The sequence below is a fragment of the Hippocampus zosterae genome, chromosome 20 (assembly GCF_025434085.1).
Source record: "Hippocampus zosterae strain Florida chromosome 20, ASM2543408v3, whole genome shotgun sequence".
NCBI lineage: Eukaryota > Metazoa > Chordata > Actinopteri > Syngnathiformes > Syngnathidae > Hippocampus > Hippocampus zosterae.
Window position 1 is genome coordinate 7,625,909 of NC_067470.1, and position 15,911 is coordinate 7,641,819.

General features: G+C 46.2%; 4 protein-coding genes across 4 annotated transcripts; all 4 read left to right on the top strand.

Moving 5' to 3' along the window:
• The first annotated feature begins 98 nt into the window (after positions 1–98).
• On the top strand, positions 99–3,237 carry apodb (apolipoprotein Db). Its single transcript, XM_052054473.1, has 5 exons — positions 99–405; positions 1,003–1,155; positions 1,227–1,348; positions 1,579–1,664; positions 2,667–3,237. The coding sequence occupies exons 2-5, from the start codon at positions 1,042–1,044 to the stop codon at positions 2,918–2,920; spliced, it is 576 nt and encodes a 191-aa protein (XP_051910433.1). The 5' UTR covers positions 99–405; positions 1,003–1,041; the 3' UTR covers positions 2,921–3,237.
• A 76-nt stretch (positions 3,238–3,313) lies between these two features.
• otos (otospiralin) lies at positions 3,314–4,514 on the top strand. Its single transcript, XM_052054475.1, has 4 exons — positions 3,314–3,455; positions 3,598–3,663; positions 4,015–4,038; positions 4,149–4,514. The coding sequence occupies exons 2-4, from the start codon at positions 3,606–3,608 to the stop codon at positions 4,334–4,336; spliced, it is 270 nt and encodes an 89-aa protein (XP_051910435.1). The 5' UTR covers positions 3,314–3,455; positions 3,598–3,605; the 3' UTR covers positions 4,337–4,514.
• Positions 4,515–4,836: 322 nt separating this feature from the next.
• On the top strand, positions 4,837–6,701 carry cops9 (COP9 signalosome subunit 9). The gene is made up of 3 exons (XM_052054476.1): positions 4,837–5,162; positions 5,421–5,493; positions 6,568–6,701. Exons 1-3 carry the CDS (start codon positions 5,100–5,102, stop codon positions 6,603–6,605), a joined length of 174 nt encoding a protein of 57 aa, XP_051910436.1. The 5' UTR covers positions 4,837–5,099; the 3' UTR covers positions 6,606–6,701.
• A 2,173-nt stretch (positions 6,702–8,874) lies between these two features.
• On the top strand, positions 8,875–15,911 carry and1 (actinodin1). Its single transcript, XM_052054469.1, has 7 exons — positions 8,875–9,082; positions 9,159–9,268; positions 12,839–12,883; positions 13,047–13,192; positions 13,852–14,253; positions 14,338–14,580; positions 14,675–15,911. The coding sequence occupies exons 2-7, from the start codon at positions 9,184–9,186 to the stop codon at positions 15,614–15,616; spliced, it is 1,863 nt and encodes a 620-aa protein (XP_051910429.1). The 5' UTR covers positions 8,875–9,082; positions 9,159–9,183; the 3' UTR covers positions 15,617–15,911.

The window sequence follows — 15,911 nt, forward strand, 5'->3', positions numbered from 1 at the left end:
AAAATCGAAAAAAAAATTATTCTGACGTCATCAACGTGCGTAAGTCCTCGTCGATTTCGTTTCGAAGCACAATTTTTTACGACGCAAATACATTTCACGGTAGCGTTGCAGTTGCCATTGGTGACGCGAAAATATTTTTTAAGTAGGTTCAAACGATGTTGTAATCGATATGTGAATGTTTGTGACATCCAGGGCAGAAGCTGGACATGTCGTTATTTACGACGTTATCCTTGAGTAACTTGAATTTGATAGAAACAAAGTGTGCGCCGGGAAAGCAATGAAGACGATCCCGGAATGTCCTATTAACGTCTACTAGTGACGTAATCAACGCGACCGCACAGCCAAGTTACCATTCAGACGCCGAGGAGAAGTCAGCCCGGAGGGTCAGGATTTGATGTCATCAAGGTAAGCGGCTCGCACCCCGCCTATGATAAGAATTATATGCTATTTTAAATATTTTCCTTGAATGAATGAATGAATGAATTAAATATTTTCAAAATTATGCTTACCTTCTTTGAAAATCATTGTATTTAAACTACGCGCCTGTATGCGCGTGTATAAACAGTAATATTGAAGACAATAAGCAGTAAAGTTAAGTCGAAGTATTGTATCTTAAAAAGAGATTGTAAATATGATGTATGAATGATAAATGTGCAGATTTGTAGAGAACAATTGTCATTATCATGTAAGGCAGCTCCCGCTCACGTTACACAACTTGTTCAACCTGCTTAACCAGTTGGTTGTTGACAAGCAAACAATGTACACGTGAAGAACAATGTGGCATCGCAGATACATCGATGTGTTTGTGTGGAAGAGAATTGCGGAATGCCGATATTGTGCAAGTTTAGTCCGAGTTCAAGAGACCACACAGGAGAATTTTCCCAAGTAGGTTTTATGTGCACGTTACCATCACTTCTCCATCTTTAGAAGGTAGCATCAGAGATGGCACTGCACATGTTCAGGAAAACAATTGCAGGTGTCCATTTTTTTTTTTTTACACAGCTTCTTATCCATCTCGGTTTCTATCCTTGGGAAAGAAGCATGTTGGTGTTGTGCGTCCTCCTGGCGTTATTGTCTCCTCTGACCTCGGCACAGACGTACCGCTGGGGGGCCTGTCCCATCCCCAAGGTGCAGCCTAACTTCCAGCTCCAAAAGGTAACGAGGATGGCGTCACCGCTCACCTGGCCGTCACTAACACCGCCTTCTCCTGTCATTGCGGATGTCAGTATTTGGGGAGGTGGTACGAGATCGCCAAACTGCCCGCCAGCTTCGCGAGGGGGAAGTGCATCGAGGCCAACTACGCCATACGACCGGATGGAACCATCCGAGTGTTAAACTCTCAGTTCTAGTGAGTACAGAATTGTCTTTCTTTCATCCGTAGATCCAAGGAACCATATTAAAAGTACTATCCCACAAAGCAAAGTCTTCTAGTGGCAAAGATAAAATACCTCAGAACTAAATTTGTTCCGAAATTTCCTTAACTTCTTTGGTTATCCACCGTTCTTCGTAACAAAATTCATTCAGACAATTATTTTGTGATCGTCCATTGAGCAATTTTGCTTTCGTGTGTGTTTGTAGTAAAGAAAAAGTACGGACAGCAGAGGGCACAGCAGTGGTCCCGGACCTGAGAAACCCGGCCCGAATTGGAGTCAGCTTCTCCTACTGTAAGTCATTTCTAAATAATACAGAAGAGCATTGTTGCTGTCTAAATTCAATCGTGGTGGACCTCGTGTGTGATGACAAAAGACACGCAATAACAAAAACGCACAATCCGCTTTTTTGGGGTTTTCTTGTTAGTGTTGACAATGGAGGCCTGTTTGGTCATGTGCAGTCTGGTCTCGTAGTCTCTCAGTGGTCATCACTGTCCTGCTTAAATAGATCCTGTGAGGACATCATCACATGCTTCTGATTTTCACGGAGAATGGCCCTGTGATAGAGACACTTTATTTTTGTTTTCTTTTTTTTTTTTAAACTATACCTTGGAATTTCAGTGGTTTGTGGTTGACTTATATGGCCACTGGAACCACTTACTGTGCTTCATTTCATTTCCGTATGAGTTAGCTTGTCCCTAGCTAGTCACCGGCTTAGCTCACATGCTAGCATCATAGCAGTTGAAGAAAACCTGCCAAAATATAAAATGCTACTTTTTGTTTATGTCGTCATTTGCTGCCTAAGTTCTGAGTTGAATCATAGTAGCTTTTCTATCTAGCTAGCTAGCTAGCTGGCTATCATACCTAACGCTACCAGGCCACCTAGTTAATAAAATAGAAAGACAAATATGTGCATTTCACCAAAATTAGCATGCTTGCCCTGTCTTTCCAACTCATCAGGTTACCATTGGTTCCTTGTTTGGTGGCTCCAAATTAGAGCTTTTCCAACTAAGCGGCTAAGCTAGCTACCGGCTAATGTGAAGCATGAAGGAGAACGGATTTTGCTTGGGGATATTCTCAGTCGTCCAGATCATTTCTTTCTCAGGGCATTGAATCACCTGGAACTGGAATGGTCTGGTTTCTGGTCGGTCCTAACAAAGCCTCGTTGCATGACCTGATGAAGTCTTCTTAGATTAAACATCTTCTAAGTCAACCTTTCGCAGCCCAGTTGCGATTCACTGCCTTGCGAAAGGTTACTGAGTCATAATAATAATTTGTGTCTGCCTCTGTCCGCAGTCACACCCTACAGTCCCTATTGGATCCTGAGCACGGACTACACCAGTGTAGCCGTGGTCTACTCGTGCACCGACATCCTGCGCATATTCCACGTCGAGTACGCTTGGATCCTGGGCCGCTCGCGCTTCCTGCCGCCCGAGACTGTGCGCTATGCTCAGGACCTGTTATTGACTGAGGGCGTGGACCTCTTTCGGATGACCGCCACTGACCAGACGGGTTGCAAGGACGACGAGCACGTCACCGCTACATGCTAACGACAGAATATCTTAATCATTTGGCTTAATAGGCCTTTTTAGCATGCCGTCACATGTCCTTCCAACAATTAACGCACACAGAGCAGCATACGACAATACAGGCATGTTGTACATGTGACATGCTAACGCTAAGCTAGCTTTTATACATCACCCCTCTTTTGTGATTGATTTCAAATTCATTGAGCTGCTTCTTATTAAAAGGGGAAAATCAACCAATAATTGAATAATAATATGGTGTATAATAGTATTTATGCTACATTTTGTACTAGAGAGTAGCCTACCTATGATTAAAATAAATACTATGTGAGTTTGAAAAATGTTATATGTTGTCCTCACTGTATGAGTATATGTATGTATGTATGTGCACAAACAGTTTAATGTGCATGCAGTACATCCAATTCCACAAGTGGGCATTTGGAGGCGTGTGTGTGCGTGTTTGCATGGGAGGTGGTGTTCTTCTTACTCCCCTCAGTCACTAGCCGTGCAGCAGAAGACCAACGCCAAACAGCAGATCAACAGCAACACTCCTTAACAGGTACATTACAAAAAAAAAAAACATTCATACTTTTACTGAAAGGACATTTGAAAACTCGTAATGTGCGTTGGGTGCTAAAATGCGTTCTGATCTCGAACAAACATTCCAGTCTGACTTTAATTGTGTTTGTGTTTATTTCAAGGCAGCGAGATGAAGAGTTTGCTTTGCGTCACTGTTATACTTTGTGTCTTTGTCTTCCACGTCAGCGGTAAGTATGTGAGACTCACTTGGCTTTTTATTATTGTCAAAATGGATGTGGAGTTTGTACAAAAGTGCAATGATACAGTAAGTTTGATATGCACCAATCAATGCATCAATAATGATGTTTTTTTTTGGGTGGGGGGGCACAAAGACACTTCTGTCTGCAGTGTGTTGAATTCCTTCACTTTGAGTGTGTGTGTGTGTGTGTGTCTTGTCAGTGGTCAGCAACATTATTTGGAGAAGCTCGCAGGTCCCCTAAAAGTCTGTCCGGGCTGAATACTGTCTTTGTGTGTGGCAATACTTGGAATGCTTGCTAAATGTTTATCTTTCTCCACTCTCTCTCTCTCCTGCTCCACAGAGGCCAGAGTCATTCCAGAGGGGGGTAAAGCACAAATATAACTATTCTATGATATAGGTCTTAATATTATTTGCAGCTTGATAAAAATGAAGACAAAAAATAAACATTGAACATGTGGCCTTCTTCGTCTTCAGTGCCGTACGATGAACCCCCAGCTGTCCCGTACTGGCCATACTCCACCTCGGACTTCTGGAACTATGTGGAGTACTTCAGGTCCATTGGGGCCTACAACCACATCAACGAGATGGCGCGGGCGTTCTTTGCCCACCAGCAACTGGGGGACACCCTGGGCTACGACAGCATCGCCGGACATGAGCACTGAGGGGCCAAGATGGACTGGGAGACCCGAGAAGTTTTAGAAAAAGGCAAAGAAATTACTAAAGTAATTGTAGCACAGCCATACTTGTATAGAGAGATGTAGGTTTTACTGTAGTTATAGTAGCATTTTTTTGCATGACGCTTTCATGTAATTAATTTAAAATAAATCCACGGTGTTTCAATTCTGTTGACTTTTTTGATTATTCTGTTCCGCATTAAATTTAATGTGAGTTATTCATGATTGAAATGAAACAATTATTTGGGAAGTTATGAAAGGGGGGGGGGGGTAACCAGAAACATGTATTTTGGACAATTTCAATGAATATATTTTAAAAACATGTTATTTGTGAGTAGAAATACCTTCAATAATAACAAAATTCCATGTTTTATTTTTTAAAATATTTATTAATGATGGCAACGGTTCGCTTCGGATTTTTTTTTGGACAGAAACTGGTTTGAAGCCGAGCACATTTTCACGTCACACGCGCTTTTTTTGTTCCAGCAACATTTGTTGAACACTGTTATTCAAGTTAAAAGAACCAGGCATATATTTTTGGTACAGTATGTAAAAAAATACAGTACATAGTAACAGTAGCATTAAAATACAAAATGGCGAAAGTCCATTTCGAAAAGGTCGTCGACAGAGGATCGAGTTTGAAGCCGAGGACATTTCAGCGTCGGACGTGCTTTGTTTTGCTCCTAGCACCCAGCACAACCTGATAGAGTCAGTCAACTCAAGTTAGTCAAAAAGACTGCTATTGAAAAAAATGAAGCCTGCCGTGGACGAGATGTTTCCGGAAGGAGCAGGACCGTATGTGGATCTGGATGAGGTTTGTTCGCCTGTTTTTGTTTTGAAATAAACACGGCTAAAGCTGGTTAGCTTGCTAGCCAAAGGATACCTGCCGCTGCCTGCGTTGTAATCGTTTCACTCGGTTATCTAGTACTTACTACGAATGAATTCGCTACATATCTTTGTGACACTAACATCAATATAGTCCTTTTTAAAATCACAAATTGCTCGATTTAAGTGTTTGAATAGTGAAACTGTTGAAAAGATTTTAATGCGCTGCACTGTCGTATGCCTGCAGGCAGGAGGCAGCAGCGGCCTTCTGATGGACCTGGCTGCTAATGAGAAGGCAGTTCACTTGGACTTCTTCAATGGTAAACGTTCCAACACGTGGCATGCATTTTAAAAAGTCAATTTTGTGTAAGATATATAATATATGGCAGGATTCGGCAAAGTCTGGCTCCATCTGTTCTTTAAGAAACAATTTGTCACTGTTTTGTATATCAAGAATGTTTGTTGCCTCCATTTAGCATTTCCCTCAATAAAACCTTAGTGGAATATACGATTTTTTTTTCCTCTAGCTTTTTTATGTTCAGAGTAGTAAAATTAGAACTAAATTTTAAAAAATGCTAAATACATCCAGCTGTTCAACTTAATGTATTCCTGTTGATTGAAAAGTTACATTTCCGTACCTTTGGCACACTCATACAAGACATTTCAAAAACCCCAAAAGTAACAAACTCAGTTAATGTGTTTTGTTTCCCGCGGTGCTTGGCCACCGGCTCAAAACAAGGCTGCGCAGCACAGGAGCAGGGCGAAAAGCGCTGATTGTTAAAACAAAGCGATGCTTTATGGCGGAAACGCAGCACGGCGCCTTCCCACTCAGCTGCATTTAGCGTGCACGCCAGCGAGCGCATATGGCGCTTGTTAAACGGCGCTTGTACACGCTAAGTCGCGACTAGCTCGGGAGATGAGAACTGGCATCGTGGCTCATAGGAAATGGCGTGGATTTGCAGCCTCTACTTGACTAGATTTTAGCAGAAATGAATACAATTGTACAAAAAGGGAGAATAAATACAAACAAATACATTTGACAATAAATTGTGAAAATGTACGCATGTAAGATTTACCCTGCAAATCACGCTGGCCCCCTTGGCGCTTCAACTTGTCTTTCTTGCTGTCTAATGTGTTTTTGTTTTGTTTTTTAAACCTATGAAGGCCTCATCTGACCTCGTCCTCACCCTCGTCTCCTCCTTGCAATAACAGCATTTACTCAATCTAATTTGCAGCTTGTTTTTGTGAAGAGAGCACCTAAAATAAAACTTTGAGGACGAGGAAAGATTTTTTTTTGATGGGGGGGGGTGCGCAAAGGTTGACTGGCATATTATAACACCAAATTCATTCAACTCATTGTCTTCCCACTTTGTCTTTCTTGTTTCCGCCTATAGACTTTGAGGACCTTTTTGATGACGATGACCTGCAGTGACTCCACAACCCCGCACCCCCACACGCACTCACCTTCATGAACATGTCCATATGAATGAAACGTGTCCCTCTCAAATAAAACTCGGTTTCAAAAGCAGCCAAAGAACCAGCCCCCACCCCAACGCCCCCATCCTCAATCCTGAGAATGACTGACATTCCAGCGTGGAGAAAATTATGCGTATGTGTTTTTCTGGAGATTTGCGGGCAGCCACGAACACCTGTTAGCCAAACGTAATTACACACGAGATGCGAGCCGAGCATCAAAACAGCCGGCAGGACGGGAGACGTCGAGAAACGCCGGCGGGTCAGATGCGGCTGCTGGTTGGCACGTAAGGGGGGTGGAATGCCCACGCGACACATTAGCACAAATTAGCGTCACAGTGGCTGTGAAGGTCACATTGTTACCATGGGAACAAAAGTCAGTCCAAACAAAACAAGATTGAAACCTTGAGCGTCCCTGCGTCTTTGGAAACAAAACATTCAACCTTCCCTTCAAGTCCAATTAGAATTTCAGCCTCTCCCGCATTCCCACACAATTTCCGCCGCACCATAACTGGGATTCACCGGATGCCGGTTTCCACTCCCTGAGGAGCACCGTCCGCCTCAATGCTGAGAGATAGACAGTCAGCCATTGATCATGTCTCCTATGAAAGACGCTCGAACAAACAATTGTTTCTCCGGCAAGAAAGGTTGGCAGTTGCGGATTTGCGCTTGAGCGGCGGCAATCCTCGGGCGGCCGGTGCTCTCCAAGGGAGGGGAGGGATGAGGCTACCATGCGCTGATGGGACCAAACGGAAAAAGCATAGATAGCTTTTTGAACATTTAGATTTTTTTTTTGGCAAACATAACACTAAGTAGCCTAAAAAACAATTTGTAGTAGTCTTTAACCCCTTCAGGGACAGCGGTTACTACAGTGGACAGCTAATCAGGTTACAGGGTGCATGAGACGTTACCATCGCAGTTTTTCGCATTCGGTCCCAAAAAAGTCAGAGTTTGTCTCTAAAAAGGCCAACGTGCCTCAACACGGCGCCTGTGTGCAGGAAACCGAAGATTAGCAGATTCCTCATGTGCCGAACAGCTGTCACTCTGCGCAATCGCGAGTGCGCATTTTCGTTCACGTTGAGCTTCCGAGTGCTGTTTGCGGGCTTTAGGCAGCAGCCTCCGAGAAGTGCTTATGTGGCACCTCATTAGTGTCTCGTGTCTTCGGGCACCTCGTCGACGTTGCGGCACCCGAATGCATCCCGAGTATCACGGAAGGCTGAAATAGGTTGTGCGAATGCTTAGAGATGACATTAACAAGAAGTAAAGCAAGGACTCTTCGTTCGAGGTTAGCGGCAATCCCCAGGTGGCCCGGCGTGGCTGTAATCGCAACAACTCTTGATTGAATACTTTCTTGAAAGCTTTTAACTATATTCAGAAAAAAATATTGGCAAAAGTGTGAATGCTCATTTCTCAGCATTGCCACAAAAAGAAGCGAAATGGATTTTCAAATACTGGCACGATGAAGGCATGACTTGTGCGAATACTCGTCTCTCAGCAGCCATGCAATTTGATATATTTTCTTGTGTCATACAGCCTGAGTGTGAAAGTCGATCTTTCAGCATTGAAAACAAAACAATTTGTGTGAATGCTCATCTTTCAGCATTCATACCATCAGAAGCAAAATATACGCATCCCCGCCCCCTTCAGATGACTCTGTCCTAATTTTATAGGTACGTGTTTTTTTGTTGCGAAACTGCATTCATTTTAATGCATGCCTCTGCATTCATATAATAATCACCAAAATAGAGATTTTAAGATGACAACGAATTTTCGCGAATGCACAGGGAGAGGTATTGGCACAAGAAGTAACAGTTAATCAGTAACCGACCTGTTTGCATGACCATGCCTAATGACTCGGATGCGAATGCTCGTCATTCACGTGTCGAGAAGATAAATCTGTTCACTGGCACAAGCGAGCGCATGAGTGAGAATGCGTGTCTCTCAGCATCCGCGTGATCTCCCATCATCAAACAACTGTGTGACTTGTTTGGCTCGCTGCATTTCCAAGGACTTCTGTCCCCATTCATTTTTGACCAGCTTTTTTTGTACTACATGCTTGAAATAAAAATGTCCACGCACATTATTAGAGTGAGCGCTCATCTTTCAGCATTCCCCTGAAAAAGAGAAAAAAAAGCCCTCCCACCTTTTTGCATCCTGCTTTTAATTACACTTCCTCTCATTGGTTCGACTTTTGGAAGCCCTTGGCCAATCGGAGCCTCTGTTGAGGTGGCCCTCCACTCTGTGTGTGTGTGTGTGTGTCAATGAATACCTGTTGTGCATTTGTGATGACGGGCCTGGTTTAAAATCTGCCCCAAGTTTTTGTGCGAGGCAGTCTGTCTCAGGGAAGTCTGCTTCACAGTCGTATTCACACACTCGGTGTTCCGCAAGAGTCTATCTCGGACCCCCAGTCAGTGTTGTCGCCAAGGGGAACCTCAGGTAAGAAGAAAATGTTTTGCCCTGTGGAGTGGTTCAAAAACAACTTTTTGTGACTCTTTTTTTTCCAACCTGGTAGGAGACCAGACAAGACGAGCTAAGTAATGGCTGCCCATAGGAGGACCGGCCTCTCCGGCGTGCTTGTCGCCGCCACGCTGGCCGTGGTCATCGTGCTGCTGCTGCTTCCCGGTGAGTTGTCAACAACGCAGCGAGGATCATCCAAGTCCTTGCTGGCAAAAGTGCTGACGAGACTCGCCGAGAAGCTTTTGAAAAGTCAAACTGTAAACATCCTTCACAGGAGGCGGCAAAGGTACTCGCGCTCCGTGCTTCGGTAGGAGAACAGATACTTGTGTGGAAAAAACAAATCTTGAAGTAAAAGTAGAGGTACTGATTAAACTCATTCAACCAAAGTAAAAAAATATCCTTTTTTACTTTCATGCACAAATAATAATAACTTAAATCCGGATTTTTTTTTTCCTCAAGTGTGATTGTCTTTAGGCGTGAAAAAAAAAAACAATAGTGGCAGTGGACGGCAATACGCTAAAAGGGATACAAATGTTTATAACCAAAATATATACATTCACATGCTGTATTTCTTTTACATTATTCATTCATTCATTTCATTCATCTTCCAAGCCGCTTGATCCTCACTAGGGTCGCGGGGGTGCTGGAGCCTATCCCAGCTGTCTTCGGGCAGTAGGCGGGGGACACCCTGAATCGGTTGCCAGCCAATCGCAGGGCACACATAGACAAACAACCATCCACGCTCACACTCACACCTAGGGACAATTTAGAGTGTTCAGTCAGCCTGCCATGCATATTTTTGGAATGTGGGAGGAAACCGGAGCACCCGGAGAAAACCCACGCAGGCCCGGGGAGAACATGCAAACTCCACACAGGGAGGCCTGAGCTGGACTCGAACCCGGTAACCTCTGCACTGTGAAGTCGACGTGCTAACCACTGGACTACCGGGCCGCCACTCTTTTACATTAATGTCATAAAAATATCTGTACAAACATATTTAATAGAGTCAATCAGAAATGTATAGCAACATAATTCAGCTTCCCTCACTGGATGAATTATCTATCGATGGATCGCTCGATCTATCTATCTAGTCTATCGATCGAGGACATTTCGAGTTGGAATGGATATGCATTAACATTTCTTCTGAGGTGCCTCATTGTCAAAAAATGATTACGCAACACAGCCATGAATCGCCCGAGGTGATGAAAAGGACGTTTATTCTGCTCACGCCGTGATGGCAAGTGGCTCTCAAGTTGCGTCTTAATCATAATAATCATCCTCCCGTCCATAAAATGTGCTCGAGTTCCCTGTGCCTCCGCACACCTGCTTCTCATCCCGCAAAGGTAGGAGGTGATTGGCAGCTTTACAAGCCGTGCCCCCGACCCCCAGCACCCCCCCCCTATCCATTTTCTCGCTCGGTGCTGTTTAGCTCCTGTGTAAAAATAACTACCTGTCAGCATCACGTCTTCAAAGTGACGCTCCGCTATCAAATGTGATGGACACTTTTTTTAAATTGGCTTGTAAAAAAAAAAAAATAATAATAAATTACACGAAGGAATCATTTATTCTCATTAAATATAATGTATAGAGGCTTGGAAAAAATGTGTCTTAAAAATCCTTTTTTGCATTTACTGTAATCACTTGTTCTGAAGCATTTTAGTTGCTAAAAAATAATTCATTCATTCATTCATCTTCCTAACCACTTGATCCTCACTAGGGTCGCGGGGGGTGCTGGAGCCTGTCTTCGGGCACTAGGCGGGGGACACCCTGAATCGGTTGCCAGCCAATCGCAGGGCACACAGAAACGAACAACCATTCGCACTCACACTCACACCTAGGGACAATTTAGAGCAGGGGTGTCCAAACTTTTTGCCAAGGGGGCCAGATTATATGTGGTAAAATGTCGGGGGGCCGACCTTGGCTGACATTCTTTACATTGAACAACAATATTGTTCAACAAATTTTAGTAAGCCAGTCTGTTTCACATTTCCATTTTTATTTTAATTTCAACAATCTTAAGAATTTCTTTGCGATTGGCTGGCAACCGATTCAGGGTGTCCCCCGCCTACTGCCCGAAGACAGCTGGGATAGCCTCCAGCACCGCCCGCGACCTTAGTGAGGATCAAGCGGCTCGGAAGATGAATGAATGAATGAATAAGAATTTCTTTTGGTTCATTTGAAACAGGTATATCACATACAACTGCTTATTCACTTGACTTTTTCTTAAACAGAAGTCTCCTGAGTGCAAATTGATTGATTTGAAACATAAAATGTATCACCATGACTTTTCAATAGTCACAAAACCTTTGACTCGAACAACAGGGAAATGAACAAGCAATACACATATCCACAACTGCAAGGATCATTTGAAATATGACATATCAGTCAATATAAACACGGAGTGATGTCTTGTTAACTCGTGAGTGATGCCCTCTAGTGTCTAAATGCTATTACTCATTTAGTGAATGCTATTACTCATTTAGCCACTAGAGGGAAGCAGTACTCTATGAAACATCACTCACCAGTCTATGAGACCTCAGTCAATGCAACACGTGTTCCATTGCACCCAACCTGCGGGCCAGACGGCACTGATTTTATGACAGGGGCCGAGGGCCGGATGAAATTCGACCGCGGGCCAAATCCGGCCCGCGGGCCGGACTTTGGACACGCCTGATTTAGAGTGTTCAATCAGCCTGCCATGCATATTTTTGGAATGTGGGAGGAAACCGGAGCACCCGGAGAAAACCCACGCAGGCCCGGGGAGAACATGCAAACTCCACACAGGGAGGCCGGAGCTGGAATCGAACCCGGTAACTCTGCACTGTGAAGCCGACGTGCTAACCACTGGACTACCGGGCGGCCCGGTAGTCCAGTGGTTAGCACATCGGCTAAAAAATAATTATAAATGATAAATAATTTAGTTGCATAAAAAAAATGCTGAGCTCTCCCAGTGTCATTCATCAAGGGCAGCGGTTACGACAGTGGACAGTTTGTCATGTTATCAGGTTACAGGGTGCATGAAAGGGTTAAAAAAATTAAACAATGATTCAATTCAAAATGGAAATGTACAGAACTGCAATCAAAGTTTCAAAACAGAAACTTGAAGTGAAAAGCCGCCCCCGAATTGTGTGCGCGAAATTGATTCCTGCCACACTTTTACGAGTCTCTGCTCAAGAAGAATCAAACATTTTACTCCAAATTCTCCCTGGTATCAGCAAAATCGGAGGGCTGACAATTCTACAGTTGTCTGTTCACCCCCCCACCCCCCCAAGTAGTATATTTTTCACTTAACAACTTCCCGCCGTAAAACCCATTCACGCTTCCTTTGAATTCACCCGAGTGATGTTTTGCCTCAGCCTCCCATCGCCCCTCCTGGTCGTCTTCGTCGTCCTCCTCCTCCTCCTCTCCTTCTGGAAGGCATTAACACCTTTTCCCCATGGAGATGAAAGAAAAGCTGAATTCACTGTTCCTTCATGCACGCACACGCAGATTTTGAGGCACAGCGTGCGGTCCAGTATCCCGGGCCCGCCTATAAAAATGTACAAAGAGCCGCAGTCAGAAAAAGCCCCGCAGGGGCCGATGCGAGCAACCGTTGACAAGAATGTGCGGCCGTAAGCGTTCGAGCGGCATCGTGGGGAAGCGTGGCGCAGAAGCACCATCCAGGTTGCAAAGGGCTCGTGATTTTTTAATTTTTTCCTGACGGATCTCATCTTTCCTCTCTTTTGTGTGTTGCAGCCGACGTCTCAGCAGGACCAGTCGCCGGCAAGGCCACACCAGACGGTAAAAGTTGGACTCTTACTAGTAGTAGAAGTAGTTTGAGTGTCCTGCATTTCCCTTACTGATTGACATCAAAGAGTTTGACTTTCAAGTCTTTTGACGTGAGCCGTGCAAGCGATTTAGTTAAAGCCGGCGGAATTAACGGCGTCTTTTGCCTTCCCTTCAGCCGGGGAGAGCATCCGGGCGAGGGCGGAGGCGGCGGCGGCCCACAGAAGGCTGAGCCGGAACCGCAGGAACATCAGCTGGTACAAGCAGCACTCGGATTTCTGGAGCTGGTACAAGTACTTCACCGACAACGGCAACCAGGAGGCGGTGAGTCGATGAACCCCCCCCACCCACCCACCCCCTGAAATGATCCAAAGTAAGGTGACATTGCAACTACTGTATTGGCCCGAATGTAAGAAGGTGTTTTTTTTTGCATTGAAATGTGGCGTCTTATATTCGGGATCCAGACGTTATACCCATTCGCGACGCTAGGTGGCGCCAGACATCATTGACGCGAATGCTGAACTTGACTCCCCACGCCAAAGTGAACCCATGTCACGAAGAAGACAAATAAAAATAGTGGTAGCACGAAGAAGAAAAATAAAAAATACCAGTAAGAAAGAAACGAGAAGAAAATAATAGAAGAGCTAACAGAAAATGGAGACGCATAGCGACAATCTGGAGAAAATTTACGTTTCAAAAACCAGAAGCCATTCATTTACGAATGTGATTGCATTGGAGTTTACATATTTAAATGTTCAGATATTAAGATTTGAATGAGGCTAAATAAGATGCTTTTTCTCCCAAATATATTGTTAGAATCATTAGTTTCAGATGTACTGTAATTATTTTCTGTATAAAAAATTAATTTGGTGTTCAAAAAGTCTTTTTTCAAACTTGAGTGTTGAAAAAGAGGGGGTCTTCTTATAATCAGGGCCGTCTTATATTCAGCCCAAGACGGTAAATGGAAACTCGGCCCCCTTCAGGTTCAGGAGCTGGACCGCATCTACCTAACCTACCTCCAGAACAAGAACCGCGCCGAAGGCCGTCGCTCTTACAAAGCCTACCTGCGCCACCTGGGTGAGATCTACAAGTCCTGCGCCGACTCGGATGACCCCAACTGCGTGGCATCCTACACCAGTAGGGCCAAGCCTGAGCCCCCCAAGCCGGCGCCGGTCAAAACCTGTGACCCCACCAAGGACGCCTACTGCCTGTACGCCGCCTTGGTGGCTCGGAAGAGTCCCTACATGCCACTGGTGCTGCCTGCCCAGGCCCCGGCTCCGGTGAAGTCCCCCGCCCCTCTTTTTGTACGACCTGCCGCCGCAGCCAAAGAACCTCAGTCGGGTTACTACTACTATGCACCGTCGTCAGTTTCTTTCCTCTCCAAGGTATGACATCTCACCGCCTTTACAGTGTTTTCCAACCGTCATGGAGCGAAGGCCCAGTGGAGTCCAAGTGTTTCTCGTTTTCAGGAGCAGAAGGCGGAGCTGCTGCGCGTCTGCGGGGCAGAGGACGTTGAGTGTTTGCAGTACCACCTGAGGGCCGCCTACGGCTACCCGCCCACCGGCGGGAGCTCACCGGCTTACGCCCACCTGGGCTGTGACCCGACAGTGGACCCCACCTGCAAGCCTCAGAAGGCCTCGTCTGGGCTCTACCAGTACCCCAACTGTGACCCGCTCAGGGACCCATACTGCGCCTACCTTGCCTCCCCGATGGTGAGTTTTAATGTACTTGAAATGTCCTGTCAAGTAACCAAGTATTTGTACTTGGTTGGCAAAATTCCCATGTAATCAGCATTTTTCCTTCCAGGCTCCCCGAGTGACCAACCCCCCTTCTGGCTCGGGATCCTGCAACCCCATCTTTGAGGACGGTTGCAACCCCCTCACCGCCACCAAATTCGTCACACCTCAAGAGGCATACAAAACGGAGCCGAGCGAGGAAGCGGCCGCCATCCGGGTTCCCCCTCCCGCCGCCGACCACTACAGCGACCCCTATGGCATGTATAGAGATGCTAACGCTAATGCTAACAGGGTGACTGACCCTTACGCCACGTACCGCCAGGCTAGCGCCCCGGCCGCGCCGCCCGCCGATGATCAGTACGCAGTGCTGCGGCGCTTCATGGCACAGGCGCAGGGCAGCGACCCATATGCGCCCCGCATGGAGTCGATGCCCGAGTCCAACCCCAATGATCCCTTCTCTGCCATGAGAGACACCGCCTCCGCTACCATGCACCGCCACAGTGCCCGTCAACACTACCTGTTCTCACCCCCAACTTACGAGGAGCCTACCAGGGAGGAGCGCCATCCTCTGGGCCCGCCAGGAAAAACCAAAGAGGGCTACGACTGCTTCATCGGGTATGACCGCGATTGCTTCCCGCTGCAGCCGGCCGAGCCCCGATCCAGCGCCCACCGCCGCATCCCTCATCCCGCCGAGGCCTATGAGCCCCACCTGAAAGCCGACGGCACCCGCGACGGCGTCCTGGAGCCGCCGAACCCGCACTGCGATCCAGAGTTTGACCGCGACTGCCGCCTGCGCCGCCGCGAACCCGAGCAGCCCCGCCACGAGGACCCCAAGGCCCAACCGGAGGTGCCGGAACAGGACCCTTACGAGGCCGAGCCCTACCAAAGCGGCCAGGAGGAGCCTCACGTGTCCAACGTGCCGACGCCCCCTCAGGGAATGCCCAGCCTACAGGACATACTGAGGAGCTACGGCGACCACTTCTCCGAGCAGGAAGACTACCGCAAGAAGTAAAGTCCAGACACATGCCAGCTTGTTGGTGCACAAATGCCCTCAAAGCTTTCCATCTCACCAGACCCCCACGCGATGCCAGTCCATGGACACAATGAACACGAAAGCATCCTAAGGTCATTCGCTTTTGATTTGGGGCGCTCGGGTATCACTCGCAAGACCTCAGTCCTCCTCCAATCAATACATTGTGACTTGCCAATGCTCTGCTTGGCTTCGCCATCTCGCCACTGACAACTTCTGTAAAGTTTTTTTTCTCCCTGCTTTGGAATGTTCGAATAAAAAGCTCTTGAAAGCTGTC

Coding starts and splice junctions, on each gene's coding strand:
- apodb (XM_052054473.1), top strand. CDS start 1,042: ATGTTGGTGTTGTGCGTCCTCCTGGCGTTATTGTCTCCTCTGACCTCG. Junction 1,156..1,226: donor CTAACTTCCAGCTCCAAAAG/GTAACGAGGATG, acceptor TGCGGATGTCAG/TATTTGGGGAGGTGGTACGA. Junction 1,349..1,578: donor GTGTTAAACTCTCAGTTCTA/GTGAGTACAGAA, acceptor GTGTGTTTGTAG/TAAAGAAAAAGTACGGACAG.
- otos (XM_052054475.1), top strand. CDS start 3,606: ATGAAGAGTTTGCTTTGCGTCACTGTTATACTTTGTGTCTTTGTCTTC. Junction 3,664..4,014: donor CTTTGTCTTCCACGTCAGCG/GTAAGTATGTGA, acceptor CCTGCTCCACAG/AGGCCAGAGTCATTCCAGAG. Junction 4,039..4,148: donor CAGAGTCATTCCAGAGGGGG/GTAAAGCACAAA, acceptor CTTCGTCTTCAG/TGCCGTACGATGAACCCCCA.
- and1 (XM_052054469.1), top strand. CDS start 9,184: ATGGCTGCCCATAGGAGGACCGGCCTCTCCGGCGTGCTTGTCGCCGCC. Junction 12,884..13,046: donor CGGCAAGGCCACACCAGACG/GTAAAAGTTGGA, acceptor CCTTCCCTTCAG/CCGGGGAGAGCATCCGGGCG. Junction 14,254..14,337: donor CAGTTTCTTTCCTCTCCAAG/GTATGACATCTC, acceptor TCTCGTTTTCAG/GAGCAGAAGGCGGAGCTGCT.
- cops9 (XM_052054476.1), top strand. CDS start 5,100: ATGAAGCCTGCCGTGGACGAGATGTTTCCGGAAGGAGCAGGACCGTAT. Junction 5,163..5,420: donor CGTATGTGGATCTGGATGAG/GTTTGTTCGCCT, acceptor GTATGCCTGCAG/GCAGGAGGCAGCAGCGGCCT. Junction 5,494..6,567: donor TCACTTGGACTTCTTCAATG/GTAAACGTTCCA, acceptor TTCCGCCTATAG/ACTTTGAGGACCTTTTTGAT.